At 38.7% G+C, this 18,760-nt stretch overlaps 1 protein-coding gene across 1 annotated transcript in view; it reads left to right on the forward strand.

The window, feature by feature from the left end:
• STAG1 (STAG1 cohesin complex component) overlaps nucleotides 1-18,760 on the forward strand; it is a 240,384-nt gene that overhangs the window by 110,532 nt on the left and 111,092 nt on the right. The window contains exon 6 of the mRNA XM_084901751.1: nucleotides 16,793-16,869. Coding sequence (XP_084757877.1) covers nucleotides 16,793-16,869 — 77 coding nt within the window. The remainder of the gene's footprint in view (nucleotides 1-16,792; nucleotides 16,870-18,760) is intronic.

Below are 18,760 nucleotides of genomic sequence, written 5' to 3' on the forward strand. Positions count from 1 at the left end.
TCTTTAGGTAGTATCTACATGCTCCTCAATTTGTTTATGTCTTCCTCTATCTCTTTTTTTTCAATGTCCTGTAGTTTTCCGAGTACAGGTCTTTTACGTCCTTAGTTAAGTTTATTTCTAGGTATTTTAATTTTTTTGGTGCAATGGTAAATGGGATTTTTTTCTCTTCTCTTTCTGTGAGTTCATTATTAGTGTATAAAAAAGCCATAGATTTCTGAGTGTTAATTTTGTACCCTGCTACATTGCCAAATTCATTTATTAGGTTCAGAATCTGGTTCTATTTTATTCATCATTTTATTTTGTTCATTAGATTCCTTGTTCATTTATTTTGATTTTTAGATTCAATTGCTGGTAGCTATGTATTTATAGCCATTTTATTATTTATATTTTTAACTCCTCCCCCTCCTCCTCCTCCTCCTCCTCCTCCTCCTCCTCCTCCTCCTCCTCCTCCTCCTTCTTCTTCTTCTCCTCCTCATCCTCCTCATCCTCCTCATCCTCATCCTCCTTCTTTTCCTCCTTCCCCTCCTCCTCCCCCTCCTCCTTCTCCTCTTCCTTTTGAAGAACACCCTTCAACATTTCATGTAATACTGGTTTGTTGGTGATGAACTCCTTTAGCTTTTTCTTACCTATGAAGCTCTTTATCAATTCTAAATGATAACTTTGCTGAGTAGATTACTTATGGTTGTAGGTCCTTGCTATTCATCACTTTGAATATTTCTTGCCACTCCCTTCTGGCCTGCAAAGTTTCTGTGAGAAATTAGCTGACAGTTCTATGGGCGGGCACTATCTTATGTTTTTTAGGTGCAGAAAGGTTAAGATTGTTCAATAATTATGTTAAATATTTTATATTTTTCTCATTTGTTGTTTGCTTTTGTAGTAAAATTTGACATCATGATTGTAGATTTATATATTTCTTCTTGATTTCTCCTTGAACTCCTTTCCCCTCCCTTACCATCTCATTCATGTCCTCACTTAACCCCTATCCTCTGCTATGTATTAGGTTTATGCAAATATTCAAATATATCTTATAACTAAAATATTTTATGTTTAGTTAATGTTCCTTTTGATCTCTGGCAATGTTTTTTTTTGAAAGTCTCTTTATTTCACTGGTTTTCAACCTTTCTAATGCTGTAACCCTTTAATACAGCTCCTCATGTTGTGGTGAACCCCAACCATAAAATTATTTTCGTTGCTACTTCTCAACTAGTAGTAATTTTACTACTGTTATGGATCGTTATGTAAATATCTCTGTTTTTCGATGGTCTTAGGTGACCCCTGTGGAAGGGTCGTTTGACCCCCAGATGGGTTGCAACCCACAGGTTGAGAACCGCTAGCAGGGTCGCCTAAGACCATTTCTCTTTTCCCTTAGTAACTGTCTTTTATATACCTTTCTGTACTTTTTAATTTCTGGGCTGCTTTATAATTTTTCGCTATCTTCTAGTTCATCTATTCTTTTTTTCACTTGTGTCAGACTGTTGCAGTTACTATTTTCATTTCTAGGAATTATAGCCACTTGGTTCTTAAAGAAGTCTGTGGAATTGTTCCTTGTGAATATCCAATGTTGTCTTTTCCTTTTTTAATACAGTAGATTTATTTCTTTTATACTCTATCTCTGATAATTCTTTGGGGGTCTATGTTTGTGGCCTTTTTGTTGTTGTTTTTATATACTTAGTTACTTTTTATTCCAAGTTCTATATTTTCTCTAAAATTTATTTGAAGTCTGAAATAAATGTACATTTTTCTAGAGGTGATTTAGCATTTGCTTGAGAAGTACCCAGTGATGCTACTAATCTAGGACCATTTGCAATTGGAATACAGTTTGAAGTTTTCTTGATCAGGTTATGGTAACTTAAGGTATTTGTAGGACCACTATTTTTGATTATTACTTCTTAGGTACATTTATCTTCCTCTACACAGGACCAAAAAAAAAAAAAAATCCCCTTTATTTGTAGTACACCGAGTATAAGGTGTTAGATTTACTGTTGGTTTAACCTTAACTTAGAGGTGAAATCCTTTGAGCCCCCACTCATGAATGGTTTCTCTTAGAACCCTATATATACTTCAGAACTCCCAATTCATTCATTTGTAGGTTCACCAAATGTTATTAGAAAAAAAAGTTATTTCAGTGCTCTTTCCATATTTTAGGTTTCTTCTTTTAGTTAGTTGTTATCCCAGTAATTTCTTACTACTTCATAGTGTTTCAGGTGCTTTTCAAAGTGTATTTCTAATTTTAATTAGAATTTCAGGAATAGCATTTATGTAAATACAATTGGTTTCAATCCTAATATACTGTATAAAAACCCTGGTTCATAATGACCGGGCCACAACCAACCGGAAGTCAGTCATGGCCAGAGAGAGAGAGGCCTGAAGAGAGAAGCAGGGACTGATCTGTTGCCTCTGAGGCAGTTTTTGATCAGCACTTGCCTCTCTCTTTCTCTCCTAGTCTGGCCAGCAGCCGTGCCTCCATTTCTCTCCAGGCCTCCTCTAGGGCTGCTGATCAGCCCAACCTTTCTGATCAGGCTCCGTTGATAGGCCCAGAAAACCTGACTGGCTTAGAAACTGAGCAATCAAAACCAAATGTGGGTGCTGTAAAGAACAATGACTGCCTAGGAGGCAGAGCTTTTGACATTGTCTGGCATAGAAACAGACCAATCAGAACCAAGTCTGGGTGAACTGTGGGGAGCCAATGGCTGCCTAGCAGTGGAGCTTTTGATGCTGACTGGCATTGAAACTGACCAATTATAACCAAATCTGGGTGCTATGGGGAGCTAATGGGTGTCTAGGAGGCAGAGCCTTTGATGCTGAATTGCATAGAAACCAATCAATCAAAACCAAATTGGCCAGCAGAGGAGGGCAGTTGAGGGCAAGATCAGACCAGCAGTGGAGGGCCATTGGGGGCAAGATCATGCTGGCAGGCGAGGGCAGTTGGGGGCAATCGGGCAGGCAGGCAGGTGAGCAGTTAGGAGCCAGTGGTCCCAGATTGCAAGAGGGATATCCAACTGTTGGCAGTTGGACATCCTCTAAGGGGTCCCCAATTGGAGAGGATGCAGACTGGGCTGACGGGACTCCATCTCCGTGCATGAATTTTGTGCACCGGGCCTCTAGTATTTTCATAATCATTATCATTATCATAATTGTGTATATCAGATTAAATTATTTCTTCCCTTGGATGGTGTGAGAAATAGCTTATCTGTCTGAATTTCAGGTGACAGACTCAAAAACAGAAGCATGGCAAAAATGAGACTTTTAATAACATTCACGAGAGCAGGCATCCATTGTACAGGCACACATGTGGGTCATGGAACATAGCCTATATATTTAGTTCCTCATCTGGTTCCTCAATGGCTGAGTACTATGAGGTCACCTATTTCCTCAAACATTGTCCAGGTCTTGCTGTCTCCCATTGGGGCATTTAAAAATATTGGGCTGAGGTCTTTCTAGCTACCTCTACCTTACCTGTCTAGCTGAGACAGATGCCTCAGGGGTTTGCACCATGTTGGCCCACGTGCACAGTTCTTTGTTCCTCTTCTTTCCTCCCTAAATTCTGGGGAAATTCAGTAAGTTACAGCAAAGGGGTTTGGGGAATAAGAACACATATGTAACACCTTAATCAAGAAAGAAATTAGCCGAAACCTGTTTGGCTCAGTGGATAGAGCATCGGCCTGTGGACTGGGAGGTCCCAGGTTCGATATCTGTCAAGGGCATGTACCTTGGGTGCAGGCACATCCCCAGTAGGGGGTATGCAAGAGGCAGCTGATTGAATGATTCTCTCATGGATGTTTCTAACTCTCTGTCCCTCTCTCTTCCTCTCTGTAAAAATCAATAAAATATATTTAAAAAAAAAAAGAAATTAAAAAAAAAAAAAAGCTAACCATGCTGGAGATGGATCACAGAGGTCCATTTCCTACAATAGTATGTGTGTATATAAATATAACTCATGATTTTGAAACTTCCACACTTTGGGCATATTTTGTATTTTATATTTTACTAAAGTCCTAATGCACCTATTAGTGCAAGGGACTCAGTCCTCGCAGCCCTGGCTGCCTCGCAGTCCTGCCCACTTGTCGTTTGGAAAGTCATTCTGCTGTCTGATCTAATTAGCATTTTAGCTCTTTACTATATAGGATGTTATTATAAGGCAATATCTACTTTAATGGACTATGAATTTCTTGGGACTAATAAAAAGTCTTAATATCTTTATTAATCTGATGTTTCCCCAAGAGCTTTAAATACAGACATATACAGTACTATTTTAGGTAGAGTGAAGTGAAAAACCACAGATCATTCTTTTTTTTTTTTTTTTGCTGCTGTGACTCAGATATGAACTGAAAAATCTTTTTTAAAAATTATGCTTGAACAATTGGATGCCCGTATGAAAAAAAGGAACTTAAACACAAATCTTACCCCTTTACAGAAAAATTAACTTATGGTGTAAAATGCAAAATTAGAAACTTCAAAGAGAAAATGTAGGAGAATGTCTGCATGATCTTGTGCTTAGTGATGAGGTTTTTATTTATTTATTTTTAATTTTTAAATTTTTTTATTAAATTATTATCTGTGTACATATTTTAACACTGTCCCCCACTCCCATACATACTTCCCCTCCCCAGAGTTTTGTGTCCATTAGTTGACATGCATATAAGTGATGAGGTTTTTAGATAAAACAAGCTAGAGCACAGTCCATAAAAGAAGAAATTGGGCTTTATTAAAATTAAAAGATTTTGCTCTGTAAAACAAACTTAAGAAAATGAAAAGATAGCCTGGGAGAAAATATTTGCAAAACATATGTGATAAAGGACTTATATTCAAAATAGACTAAGAACTTTTAAAAGCTCAAAAAATAAATAACCTGATAAAAAACTGGGCAAAGAATCTGAATGGACACCTCACCAAAGAAGGGATAGAGATGGCAAATAAGATATAAATAGGTGCCCAACATTATTTGTCATTAGACCAATGCAAATTAAATTAACAATAAGATATCACTACTTGGCTATTAGAATGGCTAAAATCCAAAACACTGACAAGACCAATTACTGCCATGGATGGTGAAGCTACAGGAATTTCATTATTAATGGCAATGCAGAATAATATAACCACCTCGAAAAAGTCTGATAGCTTCTTATACAACTTACTATAAAATCCAGCAATTACATGCTCAGGTGTTTACCCAACTGATTTGAAACTTATATACACACAAAAAACTGTATGTTACTGTTTATAGTAATTATATTATACTTGCCCCAAACTGGGAGCAACAAAAATATTTAGTAGTTAAAATGGATAAACTGTGGTATAACGATACATTTGGTGATCAGAAGGAATGAGCTCTTAATCTACACAAAAGTATAGGTAAATCTTAAATGGGTATTGCTGTATGAAAGGAAGGAAGCCAGTCTGAAAAGGTTACATATAATTTCAGTTACATGACATTCTCGAAAAGGCAAAACTGTAGAGATGGTGAATAGATCCATGTTTGTGAGGGTTTGGGGTAATTAGGTTTGAAATAAGTGAATCACAGGTGATGATACTGTAATGTTGGATGTATGATAACTGTGCATTTCTCTAAACCCATAGAACTTTACGGCACAAAGAATACACTTTGATACATACAAATTTTTATTTTAAAAATCACTTATGAGATCGCACCAGGCTGAATGCAGACTATTAAAAAAGAATGTAACTGTACTAAAAATACATGAAATGTCCTCACCTTAAAGGGGTTTAAGGAATAGGTGCTTTTCTAAGTAACCGAAGAAATGAGTGGTGATTGTGAGAGTAAAGGCCAAACAAAACTACACAAGCACTGTATTCTAGTTGGCAAAGTTGTTTCCCGTGGAATTACGGGTTACCAATTTTGAAATCACTACACATATATACCGGAGTTGAAAAGTTCACTAACTAGGTGCTGATGGTGGGAGCTAGATTTCTGACTGTTGTATGAGCAGGAGATTATGGATAAGCAGTGGAGGATGCTAGGCTAATCATGTTGTGATGGGATAGTTTGAAGGCGTTAGTGTAACATAATGTGGACACAAACGGCTACATATAGAAATATTTATAAATATGTTTGTATACTCCTGAGTATGTACACACACACACACACACACACACGTTTGTTTGTTTGTTTGTTTGTTTGTTTTTTCCCCTTGTTCTTTCAGCCAAGGGGGCCTAAAAGAAATGGCATTTTTCTTTTCTTTTTTTTTTTTAGAAATGGCATTTTTCTAGCATAAAGCCAGTAGCAATAAGAAGCACTCCTAGCACTTAGGTTTTGGTTTCCAATTATATTCTCCCATAAAAAAAATCAAGGCTGCTTTAACAAATGTTAAATTCTAGGACTGGGACAGGAAATTCACAAGGTGATCGTGATCCTGGAGCATTTCAGTGTCAGAATAAATGAGTGCTTTAGGAAAACTAAACGTGAATGTATGTCAAAAAGACACAGGAGTTAACTTAAAGAGCCCTCAATGGCCAAAGCTGGGAAAATTTGAGCAACAACATAAATATCATAGACTTGAATTATAACCCAGAGAGTAAAATATTCAAGGGTCTATTCTGATATAAATGATTGAATAATGGTACAAATGTGTGAGAATAGACAAATATTTCCTGTAGAATTCAAGATAATTTATGTAAATACCTACATAAGGCTTAAGGAAATGAAGCATAACTCCCTAGCCCTTAACTGTGGACTGTATACCTCACGATACCTTCCAAAGAGTATATTATTGAAAAGAGGAAAAAGTGAACTTTGTAACAGTGCAGAAATGTGAAAAATACTACCTCAGCTAGATGATCGTGATTAAGTTAGTAGTGTTTAGTCATGTTGTTAGCATGTAGTCTTGTTTTGACGTGATGAGAATGGCACTTTATCTCAAAAAACCATAAATTGGCTCTGGCTGGTGAGCTCAGTGGTTAGAGTGTCAGTGTGAACACTGAAGGGTCGCAGGTTCAACTCCCACTCAAGGGCATGTACCTGGGTTACAGGTTTGCTTCCCAGCCCCAGGTCAGGGCATGTGCACGAAGTAGCTAGTTGATGTGTCTCTCTTATACGTATTTGTTTCTCTCTCCTCCTCTCTCCCTTCCATTCTCTCTGAAAAGCAATGGAAAAAATATCATCAGGTGAGGATTAAAAAAGAAAACAGAACAGAAAAACATAAACTGTATCTAACCATGAGAAAATGTCAGGCAAACCCAAATTGAAATACATTCTATAAAACATCTGACCGCTGCTCAATAAAACCATCGTGGTAATCAAAAAACATGAAGTCTGAAAAAGTGGTCAAAGTGGCCTAAAGAGATATGGCAGCTTATTCCCTTTTGTGGTATTCTTGGATAAAATTCTGGAACAGAAAAAGGACATTAGGTAAAAACCAAAAAATTTTGGATAAAGTATAACTTAATAATAATGATATTGCAGTGGAGGGAAGTGGAGAAAGGCAGTCAAAAGGTACAAACTATACTTAGAACATAAGTACTAGGGATTTAATGTAAAATCTGGTAATTATAGTTAACTAGAGGTCCAGTGCATGAAATTCGTGCACTGGCGTGGGGGGTGGGGGGAGATGTCCTTCATCCTAGCCTGCACCCTCTCCAATCTGGGATCCCTTGAGGGATGTCCGACTGTTCGTTTAGACCCGATCCCACCTATCAGGATTGGGCCTAAATGGGCAGTCAGACATATCTCTCACAATCCAGGACTCCTGGCTCCCAACTGCTCACCTGCCTGCCTTCCTGATTGCCCCTAACTATTTCTGCCTGCCAGCCTGATCACCCCCTAACCACTCCCTGCCAGCCCGATTGCCCCAAACTGCCTTCCCCTGCCAACCTGGTCACCCATAATTACCCTCCCCTGCCAGCCTGGTCCCCCCCCCAACTGCCCTCCCCTGCCAGCCTGGTCCCCCCCAACTGCCCTCCCCTGCCAATCCAGTCACCCCTAACTGCTCTCCCCTGCTGGCCTGTTCTCCCCCTCCCCCCCCCAACTGCCCTCCCCTGCAGGCCTGGGTCCCTCCAAACTGCCCTCCCCTACAGGCCTGGTCCCCCCTAACTGCCCTTCCCTGCAGGCCTGGTAACCCCTACTTCCTTGCAGACCTGGTCCCACCCAACTGCTCTCCCCTGCAGGCCTGGGTCCTGCCCAACTGCACTTCCCTGCAGGCCTGTTCACCCCCAACTTCCCTCCTCTGCTGGCCTGATCACACCTAACTGCCCTCCCTTGCACGCCTGGTCCCTCCCACCTGCCTTCCCTTGCTGGCCTGATCGCCCCCAACTGCGCTCCCTTGCCAGCCTCATGGCCCCTAACTGCTCTCCCCTGCTGGTCTGTTCCCCCCACAACTGCCCTCCCCTACAGGCCTGGTTTCTCCCCTCCCCCACAACTGCCCTTCCCTACAGGTCCGGTCACCCTCAACTTTCCTCTCCTGCAGGCCTGGTCACCTCCAACTTCCCTCTCTTGCAGACCTGGTTCCCCCCAACTGTTCTCCCATGCAGACCTGGTGTCTCCCCTGCACCCCCAACTGCTCTCCCCTACAGGCCTGGTCACCCTAACTTCCCTCTCCTGCAGGCCTTGGTCCTCCCCAACTTCTCTCCCCTGCAGGCCTGGGCTCCCCCTCACCTGCCCTTCTCTGCAGTCCCGGTTGCCCCCAACTTCCCTCCTCTGCCGGCCTAGTTACCCCTAACTGCCCTCCCCTGCTGGCGTTCTTATAGCGGCTATCTTGTGTCCACATGGGGGCAACCATTTTTTACCACATTGGAGCAGCCATATTGTGTATTGGAGTGATGGTCAGTTTGCATATTACTCTTTTATTAGATAGTATGCTGCTGTATGATAAAAAGGAAAGTTGTGTTAAGATGGTTCCTAAGGGTCTCATCACAAGGAGACATTTGTTTCTTTTTATTGTGTCTGTATGAGATTACGGATGTTAACTAAATCTATTGTAATCATCTTACAATACATACAAATCAAACCATCATCTGGACACCTTAAACTTACACAGTAATGTATGTTAATTATTTCTCAATAGCACTAGGGGCAAATAATAATATTATCAATATTGGCTAATTAGTTTTGACAATTGTACCATGCCAATGTGAGATATTAACAATAAGAGAAACTAATTGTGTATATATGAGAACCTCTGTACTGTGTTTATAACTTTTCTGTCAGTCTCAAACTTCTTTTAAAAAGTATATTTTAAAAATACTGGAGGACTCAGTTTAAGAACAATATTTTGTGATTCTTTCATTAAGCCCAACCCTATCAGTTTTCCCCCCTTCCTTTAATCACCTACTTAAAAGTTTGAGAAAATATGCCGAAACCGGTTTGGCTCAGTGGTAGAGTGTCAGTCTGCGAACTGGGTTCGATTCCGGTCAGGGGCATGTACCTTGGTTGCGGGCACATCCTCAGAAGGGGGTGTGAAAGAGGCAGCTGGTCGATGTTTCTCTCTCATCGACTTTTCTATCTCTCTCCCTTCCTCTCTGTGAAAAATCAATAAAATATATTAAAAAAATAAAAATAAAAAATAAAAGTTTGAGAAAAGAGGAAAAGAGGTATTCTAGATAAAAGATGAATTGAGAAAGTCTTATTAGTACATTAGAAAAATTATAAGAGGACTTAAAATTATAAAGGTATGCTTGAGATTATTTGGGACCAATTAAAGAAATAGGTCTTGGTCATTTGTATGTAGTTTGATAGGAAACTGCCAAATAATCCTAAATAGTGTTTAAGTCCTAATTATCTTACATAGACTATGTAACTGTAGTCAAATATGTATATTTTCACTCTGTAATTTATGTATCGCTGTAACATTATGGGCAATTTTCCTTGTGCTTTTTTCTTTGACACTTTAGAGATGAAACCTTGCTTTTTAATAAATTATGCTCGATTTATTAGAAAGGGAAAGAATTTACTCTTTTCTCCTCTTCATTCCCCAGCCCCAGAGTCTTGGCTTTTCTACAACTATTTTTTTACTGTCACCATTTTATTTCTCTTTTCAGCTTCCTAAGACCAAAAGTCTTTGGCCAATATTTTTTTTTGTAACCTGTAACTTTAACCTTTTTGCGTTCTAAAATTTTTTTAATAATGTTCTGAAATATTTGGGGCTTTCTCCACAAAAGTTCCCCAAACCTAAATTTTCATAGAGTTTCAGAAGGTTCATAGATGCTAAAGAATCCATGTGCCACAGATTAAGAAGCCCAGCCTGCCCTAGCTGGTTTGCCTCAGCAGACAGAGCATTGGTGTGCGGACTCGGTTCCAGTTTGAATTCCAGCCAAGTGCACATGCCACGGTTGCAGGCTCGGTCTCTACCCCACTACCCTCCCCCACCCCCATCCCCATAAGAGGCTTACAGGAGGAAGCCAGTCAATGATTCCCTCTCATTGATGTTTCTCTCTCTATATCCCTCTCCCTTCTTCTCTGAAATCAATAGAAAAAAATATATTTTAAAAAGCCCAGCCTATTTTTAATCATGTTAATATTATTCAGAGTCCAAATAGATTTATTTTCTTCTGTTCTTTCCTCTGATTCTTGTTTTATGTGAACAGCATTAGCACTCACGGTGAGGTTATTTTAATAGTAGTTCAAGATTTGAAAAAAATAATTTGTAAGGTTATATAACTCTAGGACAATAACTGTATTTGCTTTTGGCCCTGTGTTATACTAGCATCACTTAACCTCAAAATTTGAAATTCTAATATTTAGTAAATTTTTCTGTTCTTGATATGTATGATATGTACTTTGTGCAGTCTTGAAAGGGACACATGTAATTGGTGCTCGCATATTATGTACCAATGTGATTTCTTTTTTGAGCACTTACGTAGTTTGATGTTTCACTTGCCTTTTGTATTTACAGAGACAAAAGTATACCACTAGTCCCCACTTATCCATGGTTTTGTTTTCTACTGTTTCAGTTATCAGTGGTCCAAAAATATTAAATGAAAACGTCTAGAAATCAACAATTGAGAAGTTTTAAAATGTGCTGGATTCTGAGTAGTGTGATGATTTAGTATCATTCACCAAGTACTTGAATCATCCCTTCGCCCAGTATATTTACGCATATATCCTACCTGCCTGTTGGTCACTTTGTAACCATCTGGGTTATCAGATCAACTGTATCGCAGTTCTTGTTTTCAAGTACCCATGTTTGTGTGGTGAAGGCCTTGGGGGCAGGGACATGTGTAGGGTGGAGGTGGTCAGTGGGGAAAAAAGGAGGGACATCTGTAATACTTTAGACTAGGGGTGTCGAACTCAATCAGAGAAGGGGCCAAAATCTAAAATCCAGCCTAAATCGCGGGCCGAATGGTTTACTGAACAGTCATAACCTGACAATGTCATAAACTGACAGCGGAGTGCAGTGATGACAGCGCGGTGCGGGCCACATTGCAAGGCCTGGCGGGCTGGATTTGGCCCGCGGGCCTTGTGTTTGACATATGTGCTTTAGACAATAAAGATAAAAATTTTTTTAAATAGCCCTTATTTTACTTGATAATGGCCCTGAATACAAGAGTAACGATGAAGCCATAAAGTGTTTCCTTTAAGTAAAAATCTGAAGACAGTACAATAAAATATTTTGAGAGAGACAGACCATATTTGTGTAATTTTTTAAAATATATTTTATTGATTTTTTACAGAGAGGAGGAGAGAGGGATAGAGAGCTAGAAACGTCAATGAGAGAAAAACATCAACCAGCTGCCTCTTGTATACCCCCCACTGGGAATGTGCCCACAACCAATGTACATGCCCTTGACCAGAATCAAACCTGGGACCTTTCAGTCCGCAGACCGACGCTCTACCACTGAGCCAAACCGGTTTCGGCTATTTGTGTAATTTTGATTATGGTATATTTTTATAATTGTTTTATTTTATTATAAGTTATTAATCTTTTATTGTACCTAACTTATAAATTAAACTCTGTCATAGTTATGCATATATAGGAGAAAGCATAGTATCTTATACGGTTCGGTACTATCTGCAGTTTCAGGCATCTACTGAGAGTTTTGGAACATATTCCCATGGATAAAAGTGGCTTACTGTATCTGCTTTTCTCAAGGAATGTTACAAAGTGCAGGCTGCCATCTAGAGACAGGCTCATCACTGGAGATACAATCATAGTAATTTCTGTTTATAAGGCATTCTGAAATATTTACAAGTTTTCTAACATGTATCTTTTTTATTATAACCTTCGAGGTAATTTTTCCATTTTTGCAGAATTTACCTTGACAGACCACATATACCCCAAGATATTATTAAGCTTTAAATGCACATTAAAAGGCCACCAAAGTGTCTTGTCTCTCTATGTTTCCCCCACTCCCTCTCCTCCAATCTTGAGAAAAACTCTTTAATTATAGTCATTGCAATCCAAGGTAACTGTTAAGTCCTACATTTCTGGTATTCAGATGTTTCTTGAGTGAATCCTTGTCATTTTGTTTATTGGTTTTTCATTAAATTTATGGGGTTGACATTGGTTAATAACTTTTTTGTGTGTTGATTTTTAAAAAATATATATTTTATTGGTTATTTTTACAGAGAGGAAGGGAGAGGGATAGAGAGTTAGAAACATCGATGAGAGAGAAACATCAATCAGCTGCCTCCTACACACCTCCTACTGGGGATGTGCCCACAACCAAGGTACATGCCCTTGACTGGAATTGAATCTAGGACTCTTGAATATGCAGGCTGATGCTCTAACCAATGAGCCAAACCAGTTAGGGCTCTTGTATTTTGTTTTGTTTTGTTTTGTTTTGTTTTTAATCAGAAGTCGTCAATCGTACACTTAAAATATGTATAGATTGATGACTTTTGACAAATATATACAACCTTGTAATGACATTCCAGTCAATATATGTTTTCACCATCTAAAGAACAACTAATTTTACTTCTTGTTTAGTACTTATGAATATAATTTTACTTATCAAGAATACATTGAAGCACCCCCTGAAATTACATGCTTTTTTTTTTTTAAAAAAAAATTTATTATTCAGATTATTACAATTGTTTCTCCTTTTCCCCCTCATAGCTCCCTTCCACCCGGTTCCCAGCAACCCTCTGCCCTTATCTCCTCTCTCCCACCCCTGCCATTGTCCTCATCCATAGGTGTACAATTTTAATCCAGTCTCTTCCTGCTCCCTCCACACCCCTTTCCCCTTGATAATTATCAATCCACTCCCTTTCTTTGCCCCTGATTCTATTATATTCACCAGTTTATTCTCTTCCTCGGTTTTTTAATTCACTTGATTTTTAGACTCACTTGTTGATATATATGTATTTGTTGATCATAATTTTTATCTTTTTCTTCTTCTTCCTCTTATTAAAGAATACCTTTCAGTATTTCATATAATACTGGTTTGGTGCTGATGAACTCCTTTAGCTTTTTCTTATCTGTGAAGCTCTTTATCTGCCCTTCAATTCTGAATGATAACTTTGCTGGATACAGTAATCTTGGTTGTAGGTTCTTGCGATTCATCACTTTCAATATTTCTTGCCAGTCCCTCTGGCCTGCATAGTTTCTATTGTAAAATCAGCTGATAGTTGTATGGGTGCTCCCTTATAGGTAACCAACTGCTTTTCTCTTGTTGCTTGTAAGATTCTCTCTTTGTCTTTTGCCCTTGGCATTTTAACCCTTTGCACTCCGCTGTCCCCTCTCAGGGGACATCGGAATTCTAGCATATCACTCGGATGTCCCCGTGATTACGGGGAATTGAGTTAATTCAACGCACGTTTCGCAAAGTAGCGTCGAGTAGCTGGTAGCCAATGTCCAGAATGGTTCGGAGTAGCTGGTAGCCAATGTCCAGAATGGTTCGGAGTGCAAAGGGTTAATTATGATGTGTCTTGGATTCCTCTTGTTTGGGATTCTGTGTGCTGCCTGTCCTTGTAAGTCTATTTCTTTCACAAAGTGGGGGAAGTTTTCTGACATTATTTCTTCAAATAGGTTTTCAGTATCTTGCACTCTCTCTTCTTCTGTCACCTCCATAATTCTGATGTTAGTACACTTGAAGTTGTCCCAGAGGCTCCTTACACTATCTCCAACTTTCTGGATTCTCTTTTCTTCTTGCTTCTCCTTAGGAGTGTCCTTTGTCTCTTTGTATTCCAAATTTTTGACTTGATTCATGTGTTCCTCCAGTCTGCTGTTGGATCTCTGTATAATATCATTAAATTTATCGGCCTTTTCTAGAAAATTCTTGAAAAACCTTATAACCATGGTTTTGAACTCTATATCCAGTCTTTTATTCTCCTCCATCTCTTTCATTTGAGATCTATTTCCTTGTTTAGTCATTTTCACTGCTTCCTAGAGTTGGTAGAATCGCTTTGTGTGTTTGGTGTCCACAGTGCTGGCCCAGTGGGTCAGCCTCCCCAGTTACCTGAGGTAGACACTCTTGGTGCTCCCCTTAGTGGACTACGTGAACAGCCTTGTTGTAGTTAAGACTTGATTATTGTTGGTATCACTGGGAGGAATTGACCTCCAGGCCCATTGGATGTGAGTATCAGCTGTATCTACTCCGGGATACCTTCTGTATTGGTGACAGTCTTATAGGATCAGACTTGCAAAATTGCAAAAGCCTCTGTGCTCAGCTTGGATGGGGCGGAGTCTCGGGGCTGAGCTGACATTCTTGGCTTCCTGTCAGTCCTGCCCTTGTGCGCTCGCCTGAGTTTCCGCCTGACCTCTACCTTCCGTGGCTCCCCTGAGTTTCCACCCGACTGTTCAGATTCCCCGTGCAAGAGTGTGTGTGCCCCAGGGGCTCGCCCGAAATTGGGTTGGGTCTCAGTAGTCTGGAGCTTCTCCGCTATGGAGAGGCCTCGGCAACCTCCGCGGTCAGACCTCTCCGGGCACTCACTTGCACAGGATTGTAGACCCTGCCCGCTGCGGCTCCCGGCTCCCCCAGTCTCCCAGTCTCTGAGTCGCCAGGTGCCTTTCTCTACAGTCTGGACTCCACCCATATGAGGCTGGGTCCATGGGGTTTCGGCTAGGGTTGGGGTTCAGTACAGTCAGAAAGGGTTCAGTACAATTGGGTACTTCCTTTCCCCTCCTGCCAGCCAGGCATTTGGCTGCCCTTCTGCACACGAGCGTCTCCCTCCCTCAGTGCTTTGCGGCTCCCCATCCGATCCGTGAGCCTCTCTCCTTTCTAGTTGTAGAATTCCCACTTTGCCAGTTTTCCTGTGGATTTGGATGATGTCCGTTCTGTCTTTTAGTTGTTTTGAAAAAATATATAGTCAGCTCTCTGTATCCCAGAGTTTCATATTCACAAATTCAACCTTTTGACAATTGAAAACAGTATATTTTATATTCTTTTGAGAATTTGATCATCCTTGGAGCCAATACCGCATGATACTGAGAGATGCCTAAAGTTACATTTTTGGGGAGAAAAAAGTTACACATGGATTTTTTATTATATGAGGGTTCGATGTCTCAAACCCCCACGTTGTTCAAGGTCAACAGTACAGTTAAACAGTTTTGTTTAATTTGATTCTAAGAATGTCTGACACAAAGTAACTTTTACTTGAGATAATTTATAATTAGCAATTTAATGTGTTTTTAGTTTATTTAATTTTTAAAAATTGTCTGAAAATAAAGGCTGTTTTCTGTAAGAGGGTACAGTACATTTCAGAGATGTCCCCACATTACTAAATTTGATTTGAATTGGAGCTGGTAATTACTGGCAAGGAGCCAGACAGAGGTTTATAAAGTAATTATTTTCTTACTGACTCATTGAGTTGTTGTTTTTTTGTTTTTTTTCCACATTGCCTTCCTCAATCTGTTGAGTTTTTAATTTGAATGTTTAACATTTATACAGTTGAAATTGAACATTGTTTAATTATTAGGCCAGTGTTTTTTGTCTTTAAGGTTGACTTTAAACCATATTTTAATATTATTGAATTATCTTCATTTTTAACCTAAGTTTTTGGTATAAACCACCCATCATTATTGTAAAACTAATAATATTTACATAATCATGTTTGAGATAAAAATAAAGTAGCTAAAAGTAATATGAAAGAAAGATGAAAAGGGGATTAACTTTTTTGTTTGCTTGATATTTATGTAGAAGTTACTGAAAAACTTTTTTTTAATCCTCACCCAAGGATATTTTTTCCATTGATTTTTTTAGAGAGAGTGAAAGGGAGAGAGAGAGAGACAGAGAAAAACACCAATATAAGAGAGACATAACGATTGGTTGCCTCTCACACACCCCCAGCCAGGGCCAGGAGCCTGTAACCGAGGTACATGCCCTTGACCAAAATCGAAACTGGGACCCTCCAGTCTACAGGCCAACATTCTATCCACTGAGTCAAACTAGCTGGGGCACTGAGGAACTTTTTATGAAAAGTTCAGAGAAAATATTTTAACTGAAGTGTGTTACTAAATTAAGGGACATTTCATATTAATCGATAGAAGAATATTCTCGTGATAAAGAATATCACAAGGGCCATGAAAGGAAATAATACCATACAGATGGATGTTACTCAGACTAAGGCAGCCACCTATATTTCTGGATAACAGCCAACATATGTCTAAGTCAATTTTTAGAACTCTCCCTACAATATAAATTTGTTTTATATCTTCGTTTTTTCCTTTCCCAATACTCCTCTCAGTATTTTTTCTTATATTTATATTTCACAGAATATTCCATTTTTTAAAAATGTGTACAGAACCTTGAACTTCTTAAGAGGTTTTTTTTTCGTATAGATACCAGATTGGTGGAGGAAAGAAAAACCCAAGCATATAAAATTTTCCAAACTATGGTCAGATAAAATTTAATTTCAGCACGGAATAGAAAAAGATTAACTGTAAAATCTGTTGTTTCACAGGTACTGTGAGAATAGAGATGTTTCGAAATATGCAGAATGCAGAAATCATCAGAAAAATGACTGAAGAATTTGATGAGGTATATAGCATTTCAATATTTATACAAATGTCCTACTTATACTTTTAAACGTTGATTATTTTAAGTTTTGTTTTGATTTAGTGTTTAGTATAAATGATGAAGATACACTATTTCCTCATGTATATATGATAATCCATGCTTCTAATTCCAAAATTAATAATCTCTGAGGATTTGATTATGTTGCATGGAGGATACACTAAGTAAACACTAAGGAGAAAAATATCAGTGGTATGAGATAGAAGTTGATTCTTGGCACTCATTCTTGAAGATCACCTAAAATCCCCAATTTAAAGAGGTATCTCCAACAGTTTAATATTCTGTGGAATGCTAGTCCTATTAAATGCTTAAAGAAAAAGGATTTGGAGGACAAAGAAGTGTGAACAGATTGCATATGATTTTAAAAATTCTAATGGAGAAAAAAACCGCTAAACTTCAATCCAAAATTCCCAAAATTATTATTATTATTTTTAATATATTTTATTGATTTTCTTACAGAGAGGAAGGGAGAGAGATAGAGAGCTAGAAACGGTCGATGAGAGAAACATCGACCAGCTGCCTCCTGCACACCCCCCACTGGGGATGTGCCCGCAACCAAGGTACATGCCCTTGACCGGAATCGAACCCGGGACCTTTCAGTCCGCAGGCTGACGCTCTACCACTGAGCCAAACCGGTTTCGGCCCAAAATTATTTTATGTCGACCTTTACCACATGCCCTTCCCGTGTGGGGGGTTATTGATGGAATACAAGCTATGTGCACTGTATTAATTTTTATAGCTAAAAGATGTGATATGCAAATTGTGGCACGCGTGCGCGCGCACACACGTATGTAAAACTTAAGCATGTATTAGGGGCACTCTGAGGATATTGTGATTTATGGTACATGTTTTCTTTGCTAGTCTTCACAGATTAACCATGCAGAACTCATTTTTCTACACATTTTTTAATTTTCATTGAAATAATTCTCTGAAGTAGTTTTACACAGATTTGATGTTGAAACGCTTACATAGTTTTATTTCTGCATTGTGTTTATAGTGAACTCAATTCATGCCATGCTTTAGTCCACCATTAATTCCAATTTTAACATTATGCCTTTTGATTTAAGTAAAAATTCTATTTTCTGGTAGGTGTTTTTTTTCTTGACTTTCAACACTAACAACAAAGCTTAATTCTCTTTTAGGTTCACTCTTTCAGGGCGTGGGCTTTTTTAGTAGTAGTGTAGTAGTAGTAGTTGTAGTAGTATATATTTTGTACTACCAACTTCCTCAAACACACATTGCAAAATCAGATGTTTTCCTTTACTCTAGCAGCACACACTAAAACATTTTTATGTGCGTATTTACAGAAGTATTCTGTCAGTGCCTTTTAGACTGTTTAGTCATATCCTGTGGGAAGTTGGAGAGATCTCACATTGTGATCCGTGTGTGTGTGTGTGTGTGTGTGTGTGTGTGTGTATGTGTGTATCTCCATAATTGCTTATCTTAATTTCTGTAATCCAAAATAGCTCTGAAATTCCAAAGAACTTTTTTGCAATTTAATTAGTGGCAAAACATGGCCTCAACTAATATAAGACTATTTACAGTTTGTTTTTATCCTATTCAATGAAAACATCTTTATGTATTTTTGTTGAAATAGTAATGTTCTTGATTTTAGGGTGCTGGCCCAGATTATTTTGGGGTTATTGATGTCATATAAGCTATGTGCACTGTATTAACTTTTGTAGCTAAAAAATTAGATTCTGAAATATTTCTGTAGGATCCCTTTTCCTATAAAATATTTTTTGTTACTTTATGAGTTTATATTTACCAAATAGGAGATAAGGAAGCCAGATTAGTGTGCAAGTGGCAGGTTTACTGACTAACTACTGAACTATAATACCATGCCAGACTTGAA

Source organism: Pipistrellus hanaki, assembly GCF_964339955.1.
Source record: "Pipistrellus hanaki genome assembly, chromosome: 13".
In the NCBI taxonomy this organism is placed as follows: Eukaryota; Metazoa; Chordata; class Mammalia; order Chiroptera; family Vespertilionidae; genus Pipistrellus; species Pipistrellus hanaki.